Here is an 18,944-nt window from a genome sequence, read left to right on the forward strand (position 1 = left end):
CATGTACCATCAAATCTTGGGTGAGAACCTCCTTCCCTCAGCCAGGGCATTGAAAATGGGTCGTGGATGGGTATTCCAGCATGACAATGACCCAAAACACACGGCCAAGGCAACAAAGGAGTGGCTCAAGAAGAAGCACATTAAGGTATGGAGTGGCCTAGCCAGTCTCCAGACCTTAATCCCATAGAAAATCTGTGGAGGGAGCTGAAGGTTCGAGTTGCCAAACGTCAGCCTCGAAACCTTAATGACTTGGAGAAGATCTGCAAAGAGGAGTGGAACAAAATCCCTCCTGAGATGTGTGCAAACCTGGTGGCCAACTACAAGAAACATCTGACCTCTGTGATTGCCAACAAGGGTTTTGCCACTAAGTACTAAGTCACGTTTTGCAGAGGGGTCAAATACTTATTTCCCTCATTAAAATGCAAATCAATTTATAACATTTTTGACATGCGTTTTTCTGGATTTTTTTGTTGTTATTCTGTCTCTCACTGTTCAAATAAACCTACCATTAAAATTATAGACTGATCATGTCTTTTGTCAGTGGGCAAACGTACAAAATCAGCAGGGGATCAAATACTTTTTTCCCTCACTGTATGTATTGCGATTCGATACTGCGATTTTATTGTGATTTGATATTCCAAACATATTGCTCACTATATGTCTGCTGCAGAGAGAGAGAGCATGAGAAAATGAGTTTTGATCAGTCATGGAAATAAAAGTGCTGAAAACATGTTGGCTCACTATTTAAAAAGAAGATGTAGAACAAGCTATAGGATGAAGAATACCGGAGTTTTGGAGCTGGTACAGCCGATTAGCGCTAGCTAATGCTACTTGGCATAAAAAGTTGGACTCAAAGTATCTATATAATATCTTCCCAAATAATATTGTGATATGTTACTGTCTTGATCCCCCCCCCCATCACTACAGAAAACTGCAGCAAATCAACGATAATCAGCCATGTCTTATTGCGCCATGGATTCCAGTTCCCTCTACAGATTGCTTAATTTGATATGTTTGTCCTGTAGTGTGTTTAGTCTGCTCTGGGGGCAATGCTGACGGGTAGGAGGAGGGTAAATATTTACCGCAGGTTCCAAGAGGTCACATTCACTACATATTTCCACTGAGCCCAGGCCCCTCGACCTCCTGCCTTAGAAAACTAACTCAGCTCCCCTGAATGAGACGTTAGTTCCCCTAAATGCAACAAAAGTCAAACTTTGCGGTGAGGGTCTCTAAATAATGCTAATTTAACCATACTTCTATTTGTTTAAAATGCAGTGGTAAATATGTTTTACAGTGGTAAATATGAAAATAAAACCTTCCAAATTAAACAAACATCACCATCTCTCTCTCATGGTTTAAACCATTTATTTCTATGTGGCTGCACAGACCGTATCCCTGTTCATGTTGCTGTCCACTCAGTAGTGCTACATTTCAGCCACAGCTGAGCTCCTTTAAACGCATAGATTGTAATTTGTACTTGCTCATTTTCGTTATTTGTTTGCCACGCGTCCTTGATAAAAATAGCCAATGCCTTTATTCCAATGCATTCTATTTATCCGTTGATTTACCATTGTTTGCTTTTGTCAGTCAGCTGTTTACAGCGCTCATTGCTTTGTTTTTCAGGTGCGCTAGGGTATTGGTGTTCTCTGTGCCCTATATGGCCAGAAGAAGTAGACCATTTATTTAGCTTTATTATTTTCTATCAATATTTGTTTTATTTCCTGGATCAACTGATGATGGTTGCCAATATCACTAGACAACTAGCCTACAGCTAGACACCAATGCGCATCTAATCCATCCAACATTAATGACAGTAGGCCTATAGTTGACTCTTTCAGTTAGAAGCATTCGATTTTGCAATGGCATAGGCCTACATTATTTTGGATTTATGTACCCATGAGAACTGTTTTCACTGCAAAACTTAATGAAATGTTAGGTAGGCATAGTTACACTTACAGTGCATTTTCAGAAATTGCGAAGATTCAGGAATCGAACAAGGGTTTAAGTTCAATGTTCTAATTCAATTGTTGAATGTGTAATAATTACAAATAACACTGTCATAAATGTAATTAATATAAGGAAAGAAACGTAGTGTTTTACGTCACACGATCTGTGAAGACTCCAAGCATTCAACGAACAGCAATCAGAGTTTACCCAGCTACAGTGGGGAAAAAAAGTATTTAGTCTGCCACCAATTGTGCAAGTTCTCCCACTTAAAAAGATGAGAGAGGTTTTTTCTCCAGAAAATCACATTGTATGATTTTTAATGAAATTATTTGCAAATTATGGTGGAAAATAAGTATTTGGTCACCTACAAACAAGCAAGATTTCTGGCTCTCACAGACCTGTAACAACTTCTTTAAGAGGCTCCTCTGTCCTCCACTCGTTACCTGTATTAATGGCACCTGTTTGAACTTGTTATCAGTATAAAAGACACCTGTCCACAACCTCAAACAGTCACACTTCAAACTCCACTATGGCCAAGACCAAAGAGCTGTCAAAGGACACCAGAAACAAAATTGTAGACCTGCACCAGGCTGGGAAGACTGAATCTGCAATAGGTAAGCAGCTGGGTTTGAAGAAATCAACTGTGGGAGCAATTATTAGGAAATGGAAGACACTGATAATCTCCCTCGATCTGGGGCTCCACGCAAGATCTCACCCTGTGGGGTCAAAATGATCACAAGAACAGTGAGCAAAATCCCAGAACCACATGGGGGGACCTAGTGAATGACCTGCAGAGAGCTGGGACCAAAGTAACAAAGCCTACCATCAGTAACACACTATGCCGCCAGGGACTCAAATCCTGCAGTGCCAGACGTGTCCCCCTGCTTAAACCAGTACATGTCCAGGCCCGTCTGAAGTTTGCTAGAATGCATTTGGATGATCCAGAAGAGGATTGGGAGAATGTCATATGGTCAGATGAAAGCAAAATATAACTTTTTGGTAAAAACTCAACTCGTCGTGTTTGGAGGACAAAGAATGCTGAGTTGCATCCAAAGAACACCATACCTACTGTGAAGCATGGGGGTGGAAACATCATGCTTTGGGGCTGTTTTTCTGCAAAGGGACCAGGACGACTGATCCGTGTAAAGGAAAGAATGAATGGGGCCATGTATCGTGAGATTTTGAGTGAAAACCTCCTTCCATCAGAAAGGGCATTGAAGATGAAACGTGGCTGGGTCTTTCAGCATGACAATGATCCCAAACACACCGCCCGGGCAACGAAGGAGTGGCTTCGTAAGAAGCATTTCAAGGTCCTGGAGTGGCCTAGCCAGTCTCCAGATCTCAACCCCATAGAAAATCTTTGGAGGGAGTTGAAAGTCCGTGTTGCCCAGCGACAGCCCCAAAACATCACTGCTCTAGAGGAGATCTGCATGGAGGAATGGGCCAAAATACCAGCAACAGTGTGTGAAAACCTTTGAAATGAAAATGTTTGACCTGTGTCATTGCCAACAAAGGGTATATAACAAAGTATTGAGAAACTTTTGTTATTGACCAAATACTTATTTTCCACCATAATTTGCAAATAAATTCATTAAAAATCCTACAATGTGATTTTCTGGATTTATTTTCTCATGTTGTCTGTCATAGTTGACGTGTACCTATGATGAAAATTACAGGCCTCTCTCATCTTTTTAAGTGGGAGAACTTGCACAATTGGTGGCTGACTAAATACTTTTTTTCCCCACTGTATTTCTTTTACCACCATCACTGGCTACTGGTAGGCCTATTTGAAGTTCATGCTAATCGGCCTACACATTGTAGCCTAGTCTAGTATATTGACCCTGTGTTAGGGTGACAATCCCGTTTTTCTCAGGACAGTTTCAGCCCCATTTCACATGTCCCGACTTTTCAGGCTACAAAAAAGGTCAATTAGTCAGCAAGACGTATCAATTAATGTAGGCCTAATCAATGGCAATCGCCGAATGTCATTAGGCACTTTTTTTAGTGTTTTGTCTATTTCCATTCATCAAATTGCACGAGTGTTCACGCATTGCACTGTTTGGATTATTTTGGAGTGGACGAACATGCACAGGTAGCCTACTTTTTAAAGTGATTTGTTTGAGAATCAGGTGAAAGCATCAGGACTGGTTGTGTTCATGCCACATTTAAAGGTAATTCATTTTAAACGTTAAATTACATCTTTATTATTAGGGTCATGAAAAATGTAAATAGAGACCCCCGAATGTCACGTGGATCTGGGGGATTGTTTGCAGAGTCTGTAGGGTGGCCCATCGTGACCCTTTTGTACTCCACACACTTCCCTCACTGAGGCTTTGAAATGGGCAAACATCTTCCTCTTTCTCCATTCCTCCTCCTCCACTCCTCCTCCCGTTCTCCATACCACCCTATTCACTCAACCAGCCCCCCTAAAGGTTACTACAAGCTTCACTCTGTTGATCTACGTGCGTCCACATGGGTAGAATGGGATTTCTGGAGTAGCGAACACCTTTTGGTAACATGATCCCATTCACAAGAGGGTGATGGGAACGTTTTTTATTTTTGTGTTTTCATTTTGTGAAAATAAGGAAGAGTCGCCTTCCCTTGCTAGTAGTAGCTAGCTGGCAGCTGGCTTTAGCCTGGCTTAATACATACACTACATGACCAAAAGTATGTAGACGCCTGCTCGTCGAACATCTCATTCCAAAATCATGGGCATTAATATGGAGTTGGTCCTCCTTTTGCTGCTTTAACAGCCTCCACTCTTCTGGGAAGGCTTTTCACTCGATTTTGGAACATTGCTGTGGGGACTTGCTTCCATTCAGCCACAAGAGCATTAGTGAGGTCACACACTGATGTTGGGCGATTAGGCCTGGCTCCCAGTCGGTGTTCTAATTCATCCCAAAGGTGTTCGATGGGGTTGAGGTCAGGGCTCTGTGAAGGCCAGTCAAGTTCTTCCAAACCGATCTTGACAAACCATTTCTGAATGGACCTCGCTTTGTGCACGGGGGCATTGTCATGCTGAAACAGGGAAGGGCCTTGCCCAAACTGTTGCCACAAAGTTGTAAGCACAGAATCGTCTAGAATGTCATTGTATGCTGTAGCGTTAAGATTTCCCTTCACTGGAACTAAGGGGCCTAGCCTGAACCATGAAAAACAGCCCCAGACCATTATTCCTCCTCCCTTTACAGTTGGCAATATGCATTGGGGCAGGTAGCGTTCTCCTGGCATCCGCCAAACCCAGATTCGTCAGTTGGACTGCCAGATGGTGAAGCGTGATTTATCACTCCAGAGAACACGTTTCCACTGCTCCAGAGTCCAATGGCGGCGAGCTTTACACCACTCCAGCCGACGGTTGGCATTGCGCATGGTGATCTTAGGCTTGTGTGCGGCTGCTCGGCCATGGAAACCCATTTCATGAAGCTCCTGACGAACAGTTCTTGTGCTGATGTTGCTTCCAGAGGCAGTTTTGAACTCAATAGTGACTGTTGCAACCAAGGACAGACGATTTTTACGCGCTACACGCTTCAGCACTCGGCGGTCCCGTTCTGTGAGCTTGTGTGGCCTAGACGTTGTTGCTTCTAGAAGTTTCCACTTCACAATAACAAAACTTACAGTTGACCGGGGCAGCTTTAGCAGGGCAGAAGTTTGACGAACTGACTTCTTGGAAAGGTGGCATCCTCGAGGAGGAAATTATTGTCCAAAAACTAGCAAAAGTGGCACTGACCCAATGACAAAGACAGTGAATATACATACTTACCGGGGGTATGGCTGATGTTCTCCGCTAGTGCCAATATGAAAGGCTTCTGTTCGCTAAAATGTGAGTATTTTCATTGACATCTCTTTACATCAATAGCCATTTGCTTTCCAAACAGTTTTTACGCGATTTGTATTTTTAAATATTGCGATATGCCTGGCTGGGTCTCTCTACTTTTCACTGACAGTCGCAACTCAACAATCCTCTATTTGGTATTTGCAGCATGTGCTGCCCAAATTGCGGGCCCTTCCGACTGTAGGCTATGTGATTTAAAACAATCCACAGTAAAAAAAAAAAAAGAAGCTAATGATCCTCTGTGGCCAAATCATGCTTTCTGGTGTAGTAGCCTATTTTGAATGATTGTATTTACTTCTGTATAGACAGGAGTAAGCTAATTAGGCTATATCATTTTGGCAATTTAATTCAATTTACTTTAAAGAAAGCTTCCCCTAGCCTTATTGACAAGCCACCTTTGCCTTTTAATGTGGCATAAACACAACCAGTCATGATGTTTTCATCTGATTGTCAAACAGTCACTTAACAAAGGTGCTCCTGTAGGCTACCCGCGCACATTAGTCCACTCACAAAATAATTTCAGCATCCAAACCCTAACAGTGACCTGTGTACCCACAAGTTTTTCGGGCATGTTGTATTAATTGTGATAGGCTCACATTCCGCCTTACTTTCAACCCTGATAATATCTCTCTAGAAGCTGATCCGTCAACAGTATTGTGGAATAATTTCTAATGTTACGGTAAGATTGGAAAGGAGAACACTGATCCAAGAACAGTGCTTCCTTTCTTTTGATCCTATCAGTATCGACACATGCCTCAACGACGCATTTAGCGAACGTTCTCTCTGCGTGGTGTTTTGGGAAACTAATGTTAAATCTTCGGCAGTTGTAGGAAAGATGCATCGTTAAAACACTTGTAAGCCTAAATTCCATCGCTATCGAGAAACTGGGCCCAGATCAAGGAACCAAGATACAACACTGCCCCTACGGCTGCGGAAGGAATGATACGGCATGTCTACATTTTCAGGTAGTAATAAACCACGTCGAATGCTGGAGCGTATTACAAGGAGCCGCCCCTTTTTGTGACGAAAAACAACATTGCAACACTCCAAATCTTGCATCTGCGTAGAGCTTGTTGTAAGCTTAAAGTCACCAGGGTAATGTGGGTGGCTGTGGTTCATTGGTCTTTGGCTCCCCAGAACTTCAGTAGACTTCATCTTAACGAGGTGAAATTCCATCAAAAACGTTTTACCCACAAGTCAAAACATCACCTGGCCACTCTTAACTCACCCAGAAAGACATAGGCTTACCAGTAGATTTAAAAATGGATGATATGGCAAGGCATATTAGTTGCTAGCATTAAATAACTGGGATATTACCATTTGAATTCTAATGGAAAAAGTCTCAAATAGAAGAGTTAGGATAGCCAGTCCACATTTCAGAGGTGCTTACAACAGGGTGCTAACCGTGCTTAACACCACCAAACATAGCAGTAACATGTGATTATAAACCTATAAAGGTTCCACCCCATAAAGTGACAGGAGCTCCCTTCCTTTCCCTTGTCGCCAGTGGCGCACTTTGAAATTAGATTAGGTGGATCCCAATAGACTAAATGAGTTTATGAGTTGACCTGACGAGGCAGATGCGTCCTTTGAAGAGGTAGCGAGAGAGAGGGGGGCTACTGAGAAGCACTTCCCTGGCTTTGTAAGGCTGCTGTGTAGGCTGTTGTCCCCTTGTTATGGGACGTCACCAAGCTGTTTGAAATGTCTCCCTCCCATTCAGGACCTTTGGAGGGTGACTGACTGGTCAGGATCAGGATGGAACAAAATGCTAATGACTTATGGAAAAAATTGTGTTTTGTGAGTTCAGTCATGCATTAAGAGTTTTAGAGTTGACTGAAAATTGTAGTAAAACTGGTTTCCTGTTGCCTTGCAGCATGTGACTGTGACCCACGAGGCATCGCTGAGCAACAGTGCAACAAGGCCAACGGTCACTGCGTGTGCGTGGAGGGCGTGTCTGGTCCCCGCTGTGACGTCTGCACCCGCGGCTACTCTGGCACCTTCCCCTACTGCGAACGCTGCCACCAGTGCTTCGCCGACTGGGACGTGGTCGTGGGTCAGCTGACCAACCAGACCCACAGGCTGGTCAACAAGGTGAACACCATCAAGGCCAGCGGCATCACCGGACCCTACAAACACACCATAGATAACATGGAGCAGAGCGCCGGGGCCATAAGAACTATCCTGGCCCAGAACCCGGCTACAGAGCCACTGTCAGAAATACAGCAGCTACTGGAGCAGGCCACGTAAGTGGGGAAAAGGGTGGGGTCAAAATGGGTCAATGACAATATTAATTAATGGCAAACCAATTTATATACTGTATTCTTTCTTTATGATATATTTATGTTCTTAAGAGATCTAATGGAAGAGATGAGCAACAAGCTGAACCTCACTGAGGAGGCGCTGGCCCAGGTATCATCTGATGACAACAGCACCAACACCAAACTGGACTCTCTCAAAGAGGACGCCCAGAAGCTAGATCGCACCGTCAAGGAGCTGCTGGACCAAGTGGAGTTCATCAAGAACACTGACGTTCGGGGTTAGGGACTGATATACATGTTGAGGATTGTGATATAGAAGAGATATACAATGTCAATCTCCATTATACTTCCATTAGTCAACTCTGTGACATTAAACATTGTTTTTATAATGACAGGAGCGACAGACAGTGTCACCAAGTACTACCAGCAGTCTCTGGCTGCAGATGCTCGCGCCAACGCCTCCACCAGTGGCCCAGGCAACCCTGTGGAGAGCTCCGCCATTTTACGGCAAGCCACAGAGGACAAGATGAACGACACCAGGGAGGAGTTCCACAGGAGGCAGGGAAAACACGCCAAGAGACTGGATGACCTGGCAGGGCAGCTGGAGACACTGGACCTATCAGAACTCAGCGAGAAGGTAAGGCCAAGAAAGGCCATATCTGAGGCCTGACACTGGCTTGCTGATGTTGACATTGCAGAGGTGTGTGGATCTGAGTTTGACACAGATGGGACTCAATCTAATCCCAGTTTGTGAGATAAAACCATCGAAAAGAATACATTTTCTTGTGCTGTTAAATCAAAGTTTTTTTATGTGGGTCAGGAAGGATGTTAGGTTTGATTAAAAGAGAACCACGGTCTTGCATCCAAGTTGAACTCTACTCACTCTACTGGTCCTCTCTATGCAGACGTGTGGTAGCCCAGCTGATGAGGCATGTGTGGACTCTCCGTGCGGGGGGCTGAGCTGTGTGGATTCCGAGGGGAACAGGAGGTGCGGTGGCGAGGGGTGCGATGGTCTGGTCACCCTGGCCAACAACGCCTGGCAGAAGGCCAAGGACTTTGACCAAGAGATCCTCACGGCCATGGAGGAAGTGGACAAGCTCGCCAAGATGGTGAGACCCTGTCTTTAAATTAAAATGAACCAACTCTCTTTAGACTAGAAATTCCCCCCACTACCTCTCCTCTGGTTCCTAACCTGTCTGTGTGTGATGAGGTGCCCAGGTGTCGGAAGCCAAGGTGAAGGCGGATGAGGCTAAGCTGAGTGCCCAGAACGTGCTGCTGAAGACCAATGGTACCAAGCAGCGTGTGGACCAGAGCAACGAGGAGCTGCGCAGCCTCATCCGACAGATCAGAGACTTCCTCACACGTATGTGTACTCCTCCAATCAACTCCCACGTAGCACTCATACTTTAACTCCTACATATGTTTACTACCCCGTTATTTAAAGGTACAATCTGCAGTATGTGCAGCTGTTCAATGGCCATTTCAATTAATTTCACCCATTGATTCTAAAAGAATGTAACTTATAAATGCCTCATGAGCTTAGTACAACTGTCCCCCCATCGTAACCCTTGTCTCTCCTATGGCGCCCCCAAGAGGATGCAGCGGACCTGGCGAGCATTGAGGCAGTGGCCAACGAGGTGCTGGCCATGCAGATGCCCACCACGCCAGCCCAGCTCCAAAACCTGACAGACGAGATCAGGGAGAGAGTGGAAGACCTGTCCCACGTGGAGACCATCCTTAACCAGAGCTCCGACGACATCCAGAGAGCCGATAGCCTACTGGAGCAGGCACGCAGAGCCAGGTAACACACATAAACACACACACACCTCAAGATCATCCTTGAACAGAGTGCAGAAGATGCGGCAAGTGTGCAAAGCCAGGTACTCCATACATACAACACTGTTGTGCTTGGTGTGCTTATTATTTACCCCCTCTGTGTGTGTCCCACAGTAAAGAGGCGACCGATGTGAGGGACACAGCAGAGATGGTGAAGCAGGTTCTGGAGGAGGCTGAGCGTGCCCAGAGCGCAGCGGTCAAGGCCATCAAACAGGCCACCACCGACATCAAAGGCACCAATGACCTCCTGACCTCAGTGAGTCAACATCCTCACACAGCGAGTTTGAACTTTTGGGACTAATCCATTGGTTCCATTCTACTGGGAAAACTAAATAAAGCAACTCAAATATTTGAAAGTATTTTGCTTGACAGCTAATACCGTAAAGACGCAGAAATTAACCCTGTTCCCGTCTTTACATCTTGAACAGGTGGAGTCGGAGACAGCGGACTCAGAGTACAAGCTGAACAACGCCACCCAGAGGCTGCTGTGGTTAGAGCGAGACGTCATGCTGCTCAGAGAGAAGGCACTGAACACCTCACTCAGCTCTGAACAAACTGAGAAAGACGCAGAGAGAATCAACAAAGTGGCTGAGCAGGTCAAAAAGGTGTGTGATCCACTCTGTGTTATATTGGGATAAGTGTGAGAGTTTGTGGTTCATTTTCAAGCCTTGTCCGTCTTACAATAAATTGCGGACCTTGTATATGACGGGTGTGTGTGTGTGTGTGTGTGTGTGTGTGTGTGTACAGGACCTAGACTCGGAGCTGAAGGATAAGTATAGCACCGTGGAAGACCTGATCACGCAGAAGGCCGGGGGCGTGGCCAACGCCAAGAAGAGGGCGGAGCTTCTACAGCAGGAAGCCAAAGACCTGCTGCTACAGGCCAGCGACAAGCTGCAGCTACTGAAAGGTACATCTACACACACACATCAAGAACAGCTTGGAGAGTGCCTTGCATGTATATACAATCACAACTCACTACCTAAAACACACACCCTTGGGGTCCAATCATGACATGTCCTTACAACGCATTGAGGCATTATCACAAACAATACACAGACCCTACTGTGTAATGGTGTCTGCTTAGTGGATATACAGTATAAACATGATCAGTTTATAATACCTATGAGCTCTCCATGTCCATGTTAACTCACTTTTTCCAATACAGAGTTGAACATAAAATGACGCAGTCCCTCTAACATTCTCTTCTCAAGTGTGCCTATTCACTGTGTGAAATTTTCACATGTTCTGATTATAAAACCGGTGTGTGGAGGGATACTACACATCTTGTTACTTTAAGCAAGTAGATTGACGGTAGCATGACTCTCCTTTTTGGTTCCCATCCAGATTTAGAAAAGTCATATGATGACAACCAGAAGACTCTGGAAGACAAGGCCAACCAGTTGGTGGATCTGGAGAAGTCAATCAAAGAGCTGCTGCAGGAGATCAGTCACAAAGTCACTGTCTACAGCACCTGTCTGTTTTAAACACAACCCCCAGTCCGGGGTTTTGAAGGAAACTGGTCCCCAAGGCAAAATGAATGCCAATCAAGGATATGGGCATTTGAAACCAGAAGCCGTTTAAAGACATGCTCCGGAACTTTAGCGACCACTAAGTATTTTTCAAACCTCCCGCTTTGGGCTGGATGTGTCAATGTGTAGTTCATACGTGCATAATCTATGTGCAGAATTACTGTCTTACCTCAATTAGCCACAAAATCCCTAATTTGAAAGCTGTGCTGCACCATTTTCCAAAAATGTTCCCCCACTTGGGCCAGCCCCTTAGTAATTTGAGTTCAACCAATGAGCTTCAGCCCCTCACCATATGATTGACAGCTTTTTTTTACATTTTGTTTTTTATTTTAGGGGGTATGATTGACAGCTAGCAAGATGCACATGTTGCACCCACAGCAGAGCAGAGAGCAAGCAATGACGTGGTGCACATATCTGCACATATGTGACGTAGTACACAATCTTCAGGGACCACTTTTGGCTCGGGGCGCTACTTTCAGAACTACTGGCTAAATTATACAAAAGTACTGTTGCAGAATCTATTTAATATTACTGACACTTGCCCCTTTAGACTGGACTCTCAGTCACACTCCCTGGTTTCATCATTTAAAATTGAATATTTCGGTTTACTTTTGTACTGTCTGTAAGTAAAACAACTGGGATTTGTTTGGAAAAAGCAGGGGATGAAAAAGTAGAAATCTGTTTCTATTTGTAGGAAACGAGGAGAAAGGATAAGTGAAAATCAGAATCCTGCCAACGAGTTTGCCAGCCAAGTTACAGCCAACATTTAAGATACACAGTACCAGCCAGCCATCATTGCCTATACAAAGTGACATGAACCAGCCACAGATGTTACAACTGCCTTGTGTGGTAGTACTACTAGCATATGTGAGAATGTTATGGTTTGAATCTTTTTGAATGACAGCTTTTAGGCGAATTTCTCAGTGCTTACTGATATTTGGAATATGAAAAACACCATCCTCCTAACAATTGAAAATAAAAAGGAAAATGTGCATTGTTCTGAAATGTTTCCAAAGAAATGCCCCTCCAGTTAAACCAGAATGTAATTTCATAATTTTTCTTAAGCATGTAAACCAAAGTTTAGAGGGCTGAAAGCGTGAATGTAAAGGTTTGACCTACATTTTTACCATGAGACTGCAATGATTTTATTCCTCCAAACTTTTGTATTGGATTATTTCGTACATTTGAATGCAACATTGTATGAGCCAACTGTTTACTTTCAAAGTTTTACCTAGACCAAAACTTGACAACTAAATACATTTGTAATAAAAAAACGACCCATTGAAATCCCATCAAATATGTGTTATATCCAGTGGCGGCTCCTGAAAAAATTCTCAGGAGGGGCAATTTTTCTGATGATTTAGGTGACCTACACACATTTTAAAAAAGATATGTCCAGCAACAACATGAAGACAGGGGCAGCATATAAGTCAATACCAGAAGCATTTATTGACTGATCTGGGGAGATGGATTCCAGTTTCTGTGACAGATTATAAATAATCTCTGATGCCTTTGTTATATTAGCTTTTGGTTGAATGTACTGTCGTAGTAAATATATAATGTTATAGCTTGGTCTGACTAAAATCTTGTGCATGACCCATTTTGTGTTGGGCGTTTGTTTTCAATCAATGCTGTTCCTATCCTATAACAATGGACAAAAGAGTCCTATCTTGTCAGCCTTGTCAGCAGGTGGCCAAGGACAACACCCACGCCATAGGTCTCTCAGTTCTTCCAACTCACGAGTTCTTGCTCTGAGGACACACACACACACACACACACACACACACACACACACACACACACATCATCACTGATAACACACACACACACACACATCATCACTGTTAAACACACACACACACACACACACACAAAAATCCCCTCTCTTTAGGCTGAACATTTGAAGACAGAGAACCCGACTCAGAGCCAATGCAACAGTGGAGGGGACCTCGCCCAACTCATCAGGACCAATCAGAAGATCAGAACTACTAGATTCAACCTACATCATTTATTGTATAAAATGTCTGCACACAATGTTTTCGGGGCTCTCTTCAGATAGCTCCCTAAGAGTTTGACGAACGAGTCCGTGCACGCGATTCCAGATATCTTTACCTCTGAATAAACTGCCTTTATTATACCATATCCACCCTGTCCAAAGTCTCTACTTGGTCTCAGTTCTCCAGTAAACTTGTGATTATCAACAGTACACAACGGTAACAAACAATTGGGGGAACTCACGGGGCAGATAGTAAGGTCGCAGTGACACAGAAAGCAGTTCAATGTCGGGGGTACAGAGTCGCTCTCTTACCAGGATCGATTTTCCCTGTGACTGTGTCAGATCGCGGTCCGCTCTGACCAGGGTGAAGCCGGCCGGCTCCACTTCTCTGTCCGGGACTCTGTCATCCAGCCAAGTCTCCCAGCTGTATTGGATTCCGCTGCCAGCAGCGTTTTCATTATTTAGTCCGTTCGTAGCGGGTATGTACACGATCAACAAGATCAGTCCAAAACCCACCACTGGAAATCCATGGTTGGCAGAATGTTTGTAAACTAAGTGTACAAATTAAAAACATAAAATAACGCCACTAAGTGTACAAATTAAAAACATAAGATAACGCCACACTGCACGTCGCAACAGAGACGCTGCTAGCCGCTATTTTCTTAGTTACGTTCATGGTTACGTCACGTATGACGAAAGCGCGTAAGTGCAAGCCCACAGACACCCATAGAGATTGTATTGAAAGCTTTGAAATTTGAAAAAAATAGATTTTACATGGGAGTCTATGACAGACTTCTGGGCGATTTTCAACATGACTGAAATCGCCCCAAAAACGGGCGGGGCCATTTGAAGCACGACTTTAGCCTGATTTGACATTTAGTGGCAGTCAGATCAGATTAGAACACTGATAACTACTGTTGCCGTGATATAATTGATTAGAAAAAAAATCCCTTCCTTTTCCCGTTTGGCAGTGCGTCGCCCATATCGCCCTATTGAACACACCGCCCCTGGTTATATCTCTTCAATCTACCGAAAAGCGATATCGTTTTGGGTGTCTCGACAAGTACTGAGAGTTCTTTTTGATATACAGTTGAAGTCGGAAGTTTACATGCACTTAGGTTGGAGTCATTCAAACTTGTTTTTCAACCACTCCACACATTTCTTTTTAACAAACTATAGTTTTGGCAAGTCGGTTAGGACATCTACTTTGTGCATGACACAAGTAATTTTTTTCCAACAATTGTTTACAGACAGATGATTTCACTGTATCACAACTCCAGTGGGTCAGAAGTTTACATCCACTAAGTTGACAGTGCCTTTAAACAGCTAGGCAAATTCCAGAAAATGATGTCATACTTTAGAAGCTTCTGATAGGCTAATTGACATCATTTGAGTCAATTGGAGGTGCACCTGTCGATGTATTTCAAGGCCTACCTTCAAACTCAGTGCCTCTGCTTGACATCATGGGAAAATCAAAAAAATCAGCCAAGACCTCAGAAAAGAAATTGTAGACCTCCACAAGTCTGGTTCATCCTTGGGAGCAGTTTCCAAATGCCTGAAGGTACCACGTTCATCTGTACAAACAATAGTACGCAAGTATAAACACCATGGGAACACGCAGCCGTCATACCGCTCAGGAAGGAGACGCGTTCTGTCTCCTAGAGATGAACGTACTTTGGTGCGAAAAGTGCAAATCAATCACAGAACAACAGCAAAGGACCATGTGAAGATGCTGGAGGAAACCAGTACAAAAGTATTTATATCCACGGTAAAACAAGTCCTATATCGACATAACCTGAAAGTCCGCTCAGCAAGGAAGAAGCCACTGCTCCAAAACCGACATAAAAAAGCCAGACTACGATTTGCAACTGCACATGGGGACAAAGATCGTACTTTTTGGAGAAATGTCCTCTGGTCTGATGAAACAAAAATAGAACTGTTTGGCCATAATGACCATCGTTATGTTTGGAGGAAAAGGGGGCATGCTTGCAAGCCGAAGAACACCATCCCAACCGTGAAGCACGGGAGTGGCAGCATTATGCTGTGGGGGTGCTTTGCTGCAGGAGGGACTGGTGTACTTCACAAAATAGATGGCATCATGAGGAAGGAAAATGATGTGGATATATTGAAGCAACATCTCAAGACATCAGTCAGGAAGTTAAAGCTTGGTCGCAAATGGGTCTTCCAAATGGACAATGACCCCAAGCATACTTCCAAAGTTGTGGCAAAATGGCTTAAGGACAACAAAGTCAAGGTATTGGAGTGGCCATCACAAAGCCCTGACCTCAATCATTTTAGTCATTTAGCAGACGCTCTTATCCAGAGCGACTTACAGGAGCAATTAGGGTTAAGTGCCTTGTTCAAGGGCACAGACAGATTTTTCACCTAGTCAGCTCGGGGATTAGAACCAGCGACCTTTCGGTTACTAGCATAACGCTCTTAACCACTAAGTTACCTGCCGTCCTATAGAACATTTGTGGGCAGAACTGAAAAAGCGTGTGCAAGCAAGGAGGCCTACAAACCTGACTCAGTTACACCAGCTCTGTCAGGAGGAATGGGCCAAAATTCACCCAACTTAATGTGGGAGGCTTGTGGAAGGCTACCCGAAACGTTTGACCCAAGTTAAACAATTTAAAGGCAATGCTACCAAATACCAATTGAGTGTATGTAAACTTCTGACCCACTGGGAATGTGATGGAAGAAATAAAAGCTTAAATAAATCATACTATTATTCTGACATTTCACATTCTTAAAATAAAGTGGTGATCCTAACTGACCTAAGACAGGGAATTTTTACTAGGATTAAATGTCAGAAATTGTGGAAAAACTGAGTTTAAATGTATTTGGCTAAGGTGTATGTAAACTTCCGACTTCAACAGTATGTGCTATTTATGTGCCTCTCTCCTTAACTGTAGAGTACCTGTTAGGGTAAGACGGAGCTGTGTGTGTGAGGGAGCAGCTGGCGCCTGTGTTCTCCACCAGAAATCTGAGGCCCTCAGAGTGACCCTGGGAGGCAGCCACATGCAGAGTGGATCTCCTGTGTACACTAAGCATTAGATCCAATGCCTAGATCTGAAACACAAGAGACATTTAGCTTTCACAGTACTCACAGTTTTGTTTTTATCCTTGCTTTTTTTATATTTTCTTTTGTTGTATAGTGTCCTTGGTTCTTTTTGAAAGGCACTTTAAATACAATGTATTATTATTATTATTAAACTGCCCCAAATCTATGGAAGGCCTATATTTTCAATGAAATGCATCCATCCCTTCATTCCTGGGAGAAATCAGCCCTGAGAGGTTTGAATTGGTGATAACATGAATTGGTGATAGCATTTTACTTAAATCATAAATGGATTATTTAATCACACATAGGGGAGAGTGGGGTAAGTTGAGCCAAAGGGGTAAGTTGAGCGCCACTCTTGTTTCTATGAAACCATACACAAAATGTATAATTTGACCAATTATTTAGAAAGAGGTCATCATTTCATGGAGTGTGTGAAGGAAGAAGCCACATGGAAAAAGTAGTAAACAAGTTAGGTCAGAAAAACAGATTTTCACCAAGTCAAATTAATTAAGTGTTTAAAAAAGGACAACGTGTTTTTTAGGTGTTAAGCCTGAGTTCAAATATGCTTAAAATTATTAAAAGACAAAAAAGCAATTATGATTGTGTTAAAATGTGTTTGGGAAATAAAGATATACATGGTTTTAAAAAGGTACCCACTGGGCAAAAACTGGTTGAATCAATGTTGTTTCCATATCATTTCAACCTGTTTTTTTTTTCACCCAACTTTTAACCTAAATCCAATGACATGGTGACATCTTTTGTTGATTTCACATTGAATTCACATTAGACAACTCAACGAAATGTAAATCAAAACTGTGCCCAGTGGTAATATTTCATTCAGTACAGAATTTTGTAGGCAGCTTCACCTTACCCTGTCCCGCAGCTCAATTTACCTCATACCCAGGGTAAATTGTACAAGAGAACAGTTTTTTAGGACAAGCTAGGTTTTCAAAACTGTAATGTTCACATTAATTCTGATTATTTCCAGGGATACAAACATCCTAAAATATACAGTATGTAGATATATTTGTTAGAAAGAATACTATATTTCCCTTGACGGAGTGATGCTGAATGTAAGAAATTTCTCAATTTACCCCACTTTCCCCCTAAGCCTATATTATGGGCACTGGCAGACAGGTGAGCCTGGGTTGTATGCTTTTTGTGTGAGGTCATTACTATCTGTTCTGAAACTGACTAGAGCAAGATCTTATAAGTCGAATGTCAAGTTCACGCTCATCAATAATGGAATCTTATGAGCCACAGGCCTATGCCAATACTATGAGCACATGGTTCATCCAGAGTTGCTGAATTGAGATCCCTGTTTGAACAAACATTCGTTTTTTAAAGATTTTGTAATTATTTTTCAAACAAACGTTTTCTAACATGTCCTCCTCCAAAGTAGACTCTGAAAGGTCTGAGGAATCTGTCTCAATATTACCTACCATAAGGTGGCAGTATGTAGCTACAAACCTTGTGTGTTACAAGGCCTGTAAGGCAAGGCCTCTACAAGGGCTGCTAGAGAGGCTCCAAGGGACTTCATTTAGGAACCTCAAACCAAACACAGAAAGGATGGAATCTAATTGCCTAATTCTTGTCCCAGGAATATCATACATATAGCTGTGGAAAAAATTAAGAGTCCACTGCACATTTTTCTTAAATCAGCATCTCTACATGTATGACAGCCATTCCATTCCAGTGTCTGTTGAATTCCAACACAGGCACACCTCATTCTACTGAGTTAGGTACTGATTAGGTGATCACATGAACCAAATCTTATTTAACGAGGAAAAGTATTAAAAAAACACTGCTATAGTCATCACTATCCTCTTGCAATAGGACCAGCTGGATGGCAAAAACAATGCTAATAGTACCTCAAAATTAATATTAATCAAAAAATAACTATGGACCATGCCAAAAGAGTTGAAAGGAACGTTTTGAGTGAGGAAAATAAGGGTTCAATTCTGGCTTTACTGGCAGAGGGATACAGTGAGCGTCAGGTTGCTCCGTCCTTAAAATTTCAAAGACGGCAGTTCATAAGAACAAGGTCAAGCAGCAGACATCGGGGACAACAAAGCTACAGACCGGCAGAGGGCGAAAACGACTCTCTACTGACCGGGATGACCGCCAACTCATTTGAATGTTACTCAACAACCGTAGGATGACATCAAGTGACCTACAAAAAGAATGGCAAACGGCAGCTGGGGTGAAGTGCACGACGACGACGGTTCGAAACAGGCTCCTAGGTGCAGGGCTGAAGTCGTGCAAAGCTAGAAAAAAGCCCTTCATCAATGAGAAGCAAAGAAGAGCCAGGCTGAGGTTTGCAAAAGACCATAAGGATTGGACCGTAGATGACTGGAGTAAGGTCATTTTCTCTGATGAGTCCAATTTTCAGCTTTGCCCAACACCTGGTCGTCTAATGATTAGACGGAGACCTGGAGAGGCCTACAAGCCACAGTGTCTCGCACCCACTGTGAAATTTGGTGGA

The 18,944-nt window shown here is 43.3% G+C and overlaps 1 protein-coding gene across 2 annotated transcripts in view; it reads left to right on the forward strand.

Moving 5' to 3' along the window:
- The window catches only part of LOC121576900 (laminin subunit beta-1-like), a 51,175-nt gene extending 39,820 nt beyond the window's left edge, over positions 1-11,355 (forward strand). For both annotated transcript variants that reach the window (XM_041890456.2, XM_045223570.1), the window contains exons 24-33: positions 7,650-8,019; positions 8,128-8,312; positions 8,430-8,671; positions 8,940-9,143; positions 9,253-9,397; positions 9,628-9,835; positions 9,985-10,126; positions 10,299-10,475; positions 10,618-10,777; positions 11,215-11,355. In XM_041890456.2, the coding sequence (XP_041746390.2) occupies positions 7,650-8,019; positions 8,128-8,312; positions 8,430-8,671; positions 8,940-9,143; positions 9,253-9,397; positions 9,628-9,835; positions 9,985-10,126; positions 10,299-10,475; positions 10,618-10,777; positions 11,215-11,354 (1,973 nt within the window). In that variant the 3' untranslated portion in view covers position 11,355. The remainder of the gene's footprint in view (positions 1-7,649; positions 8,020-8,127; positions 8,313-8,429; positions 8,672-8,939; positions 9,144-9,252; positions 9,398-9,627; positions 9,836-9,984; positions 10,127-10,298; positions 10,476-10,617; positions 10,778-11,214) is intronic.
- The last annotated feature ends 7,589 nt before the right edge of the window (positions 11,356-18,944 follow it).

The sequence above is a fragment of the Coregonus clupeaformis genome, chromosome 11, assembly GCF_020615455.1.
Source record: "Coregonus clupeaformis isolate EN_2021a chromosome 11, ASM2061545v1, whole genome shotgun sequence".
NCBI classification, from domain to species: domain Eukaryota; kingdom Metazoa; phylum Chordata; class Actinopteri; order Salmoniformes; family Salmonidae; genus Coregonus; species Coregonus clupeaformis.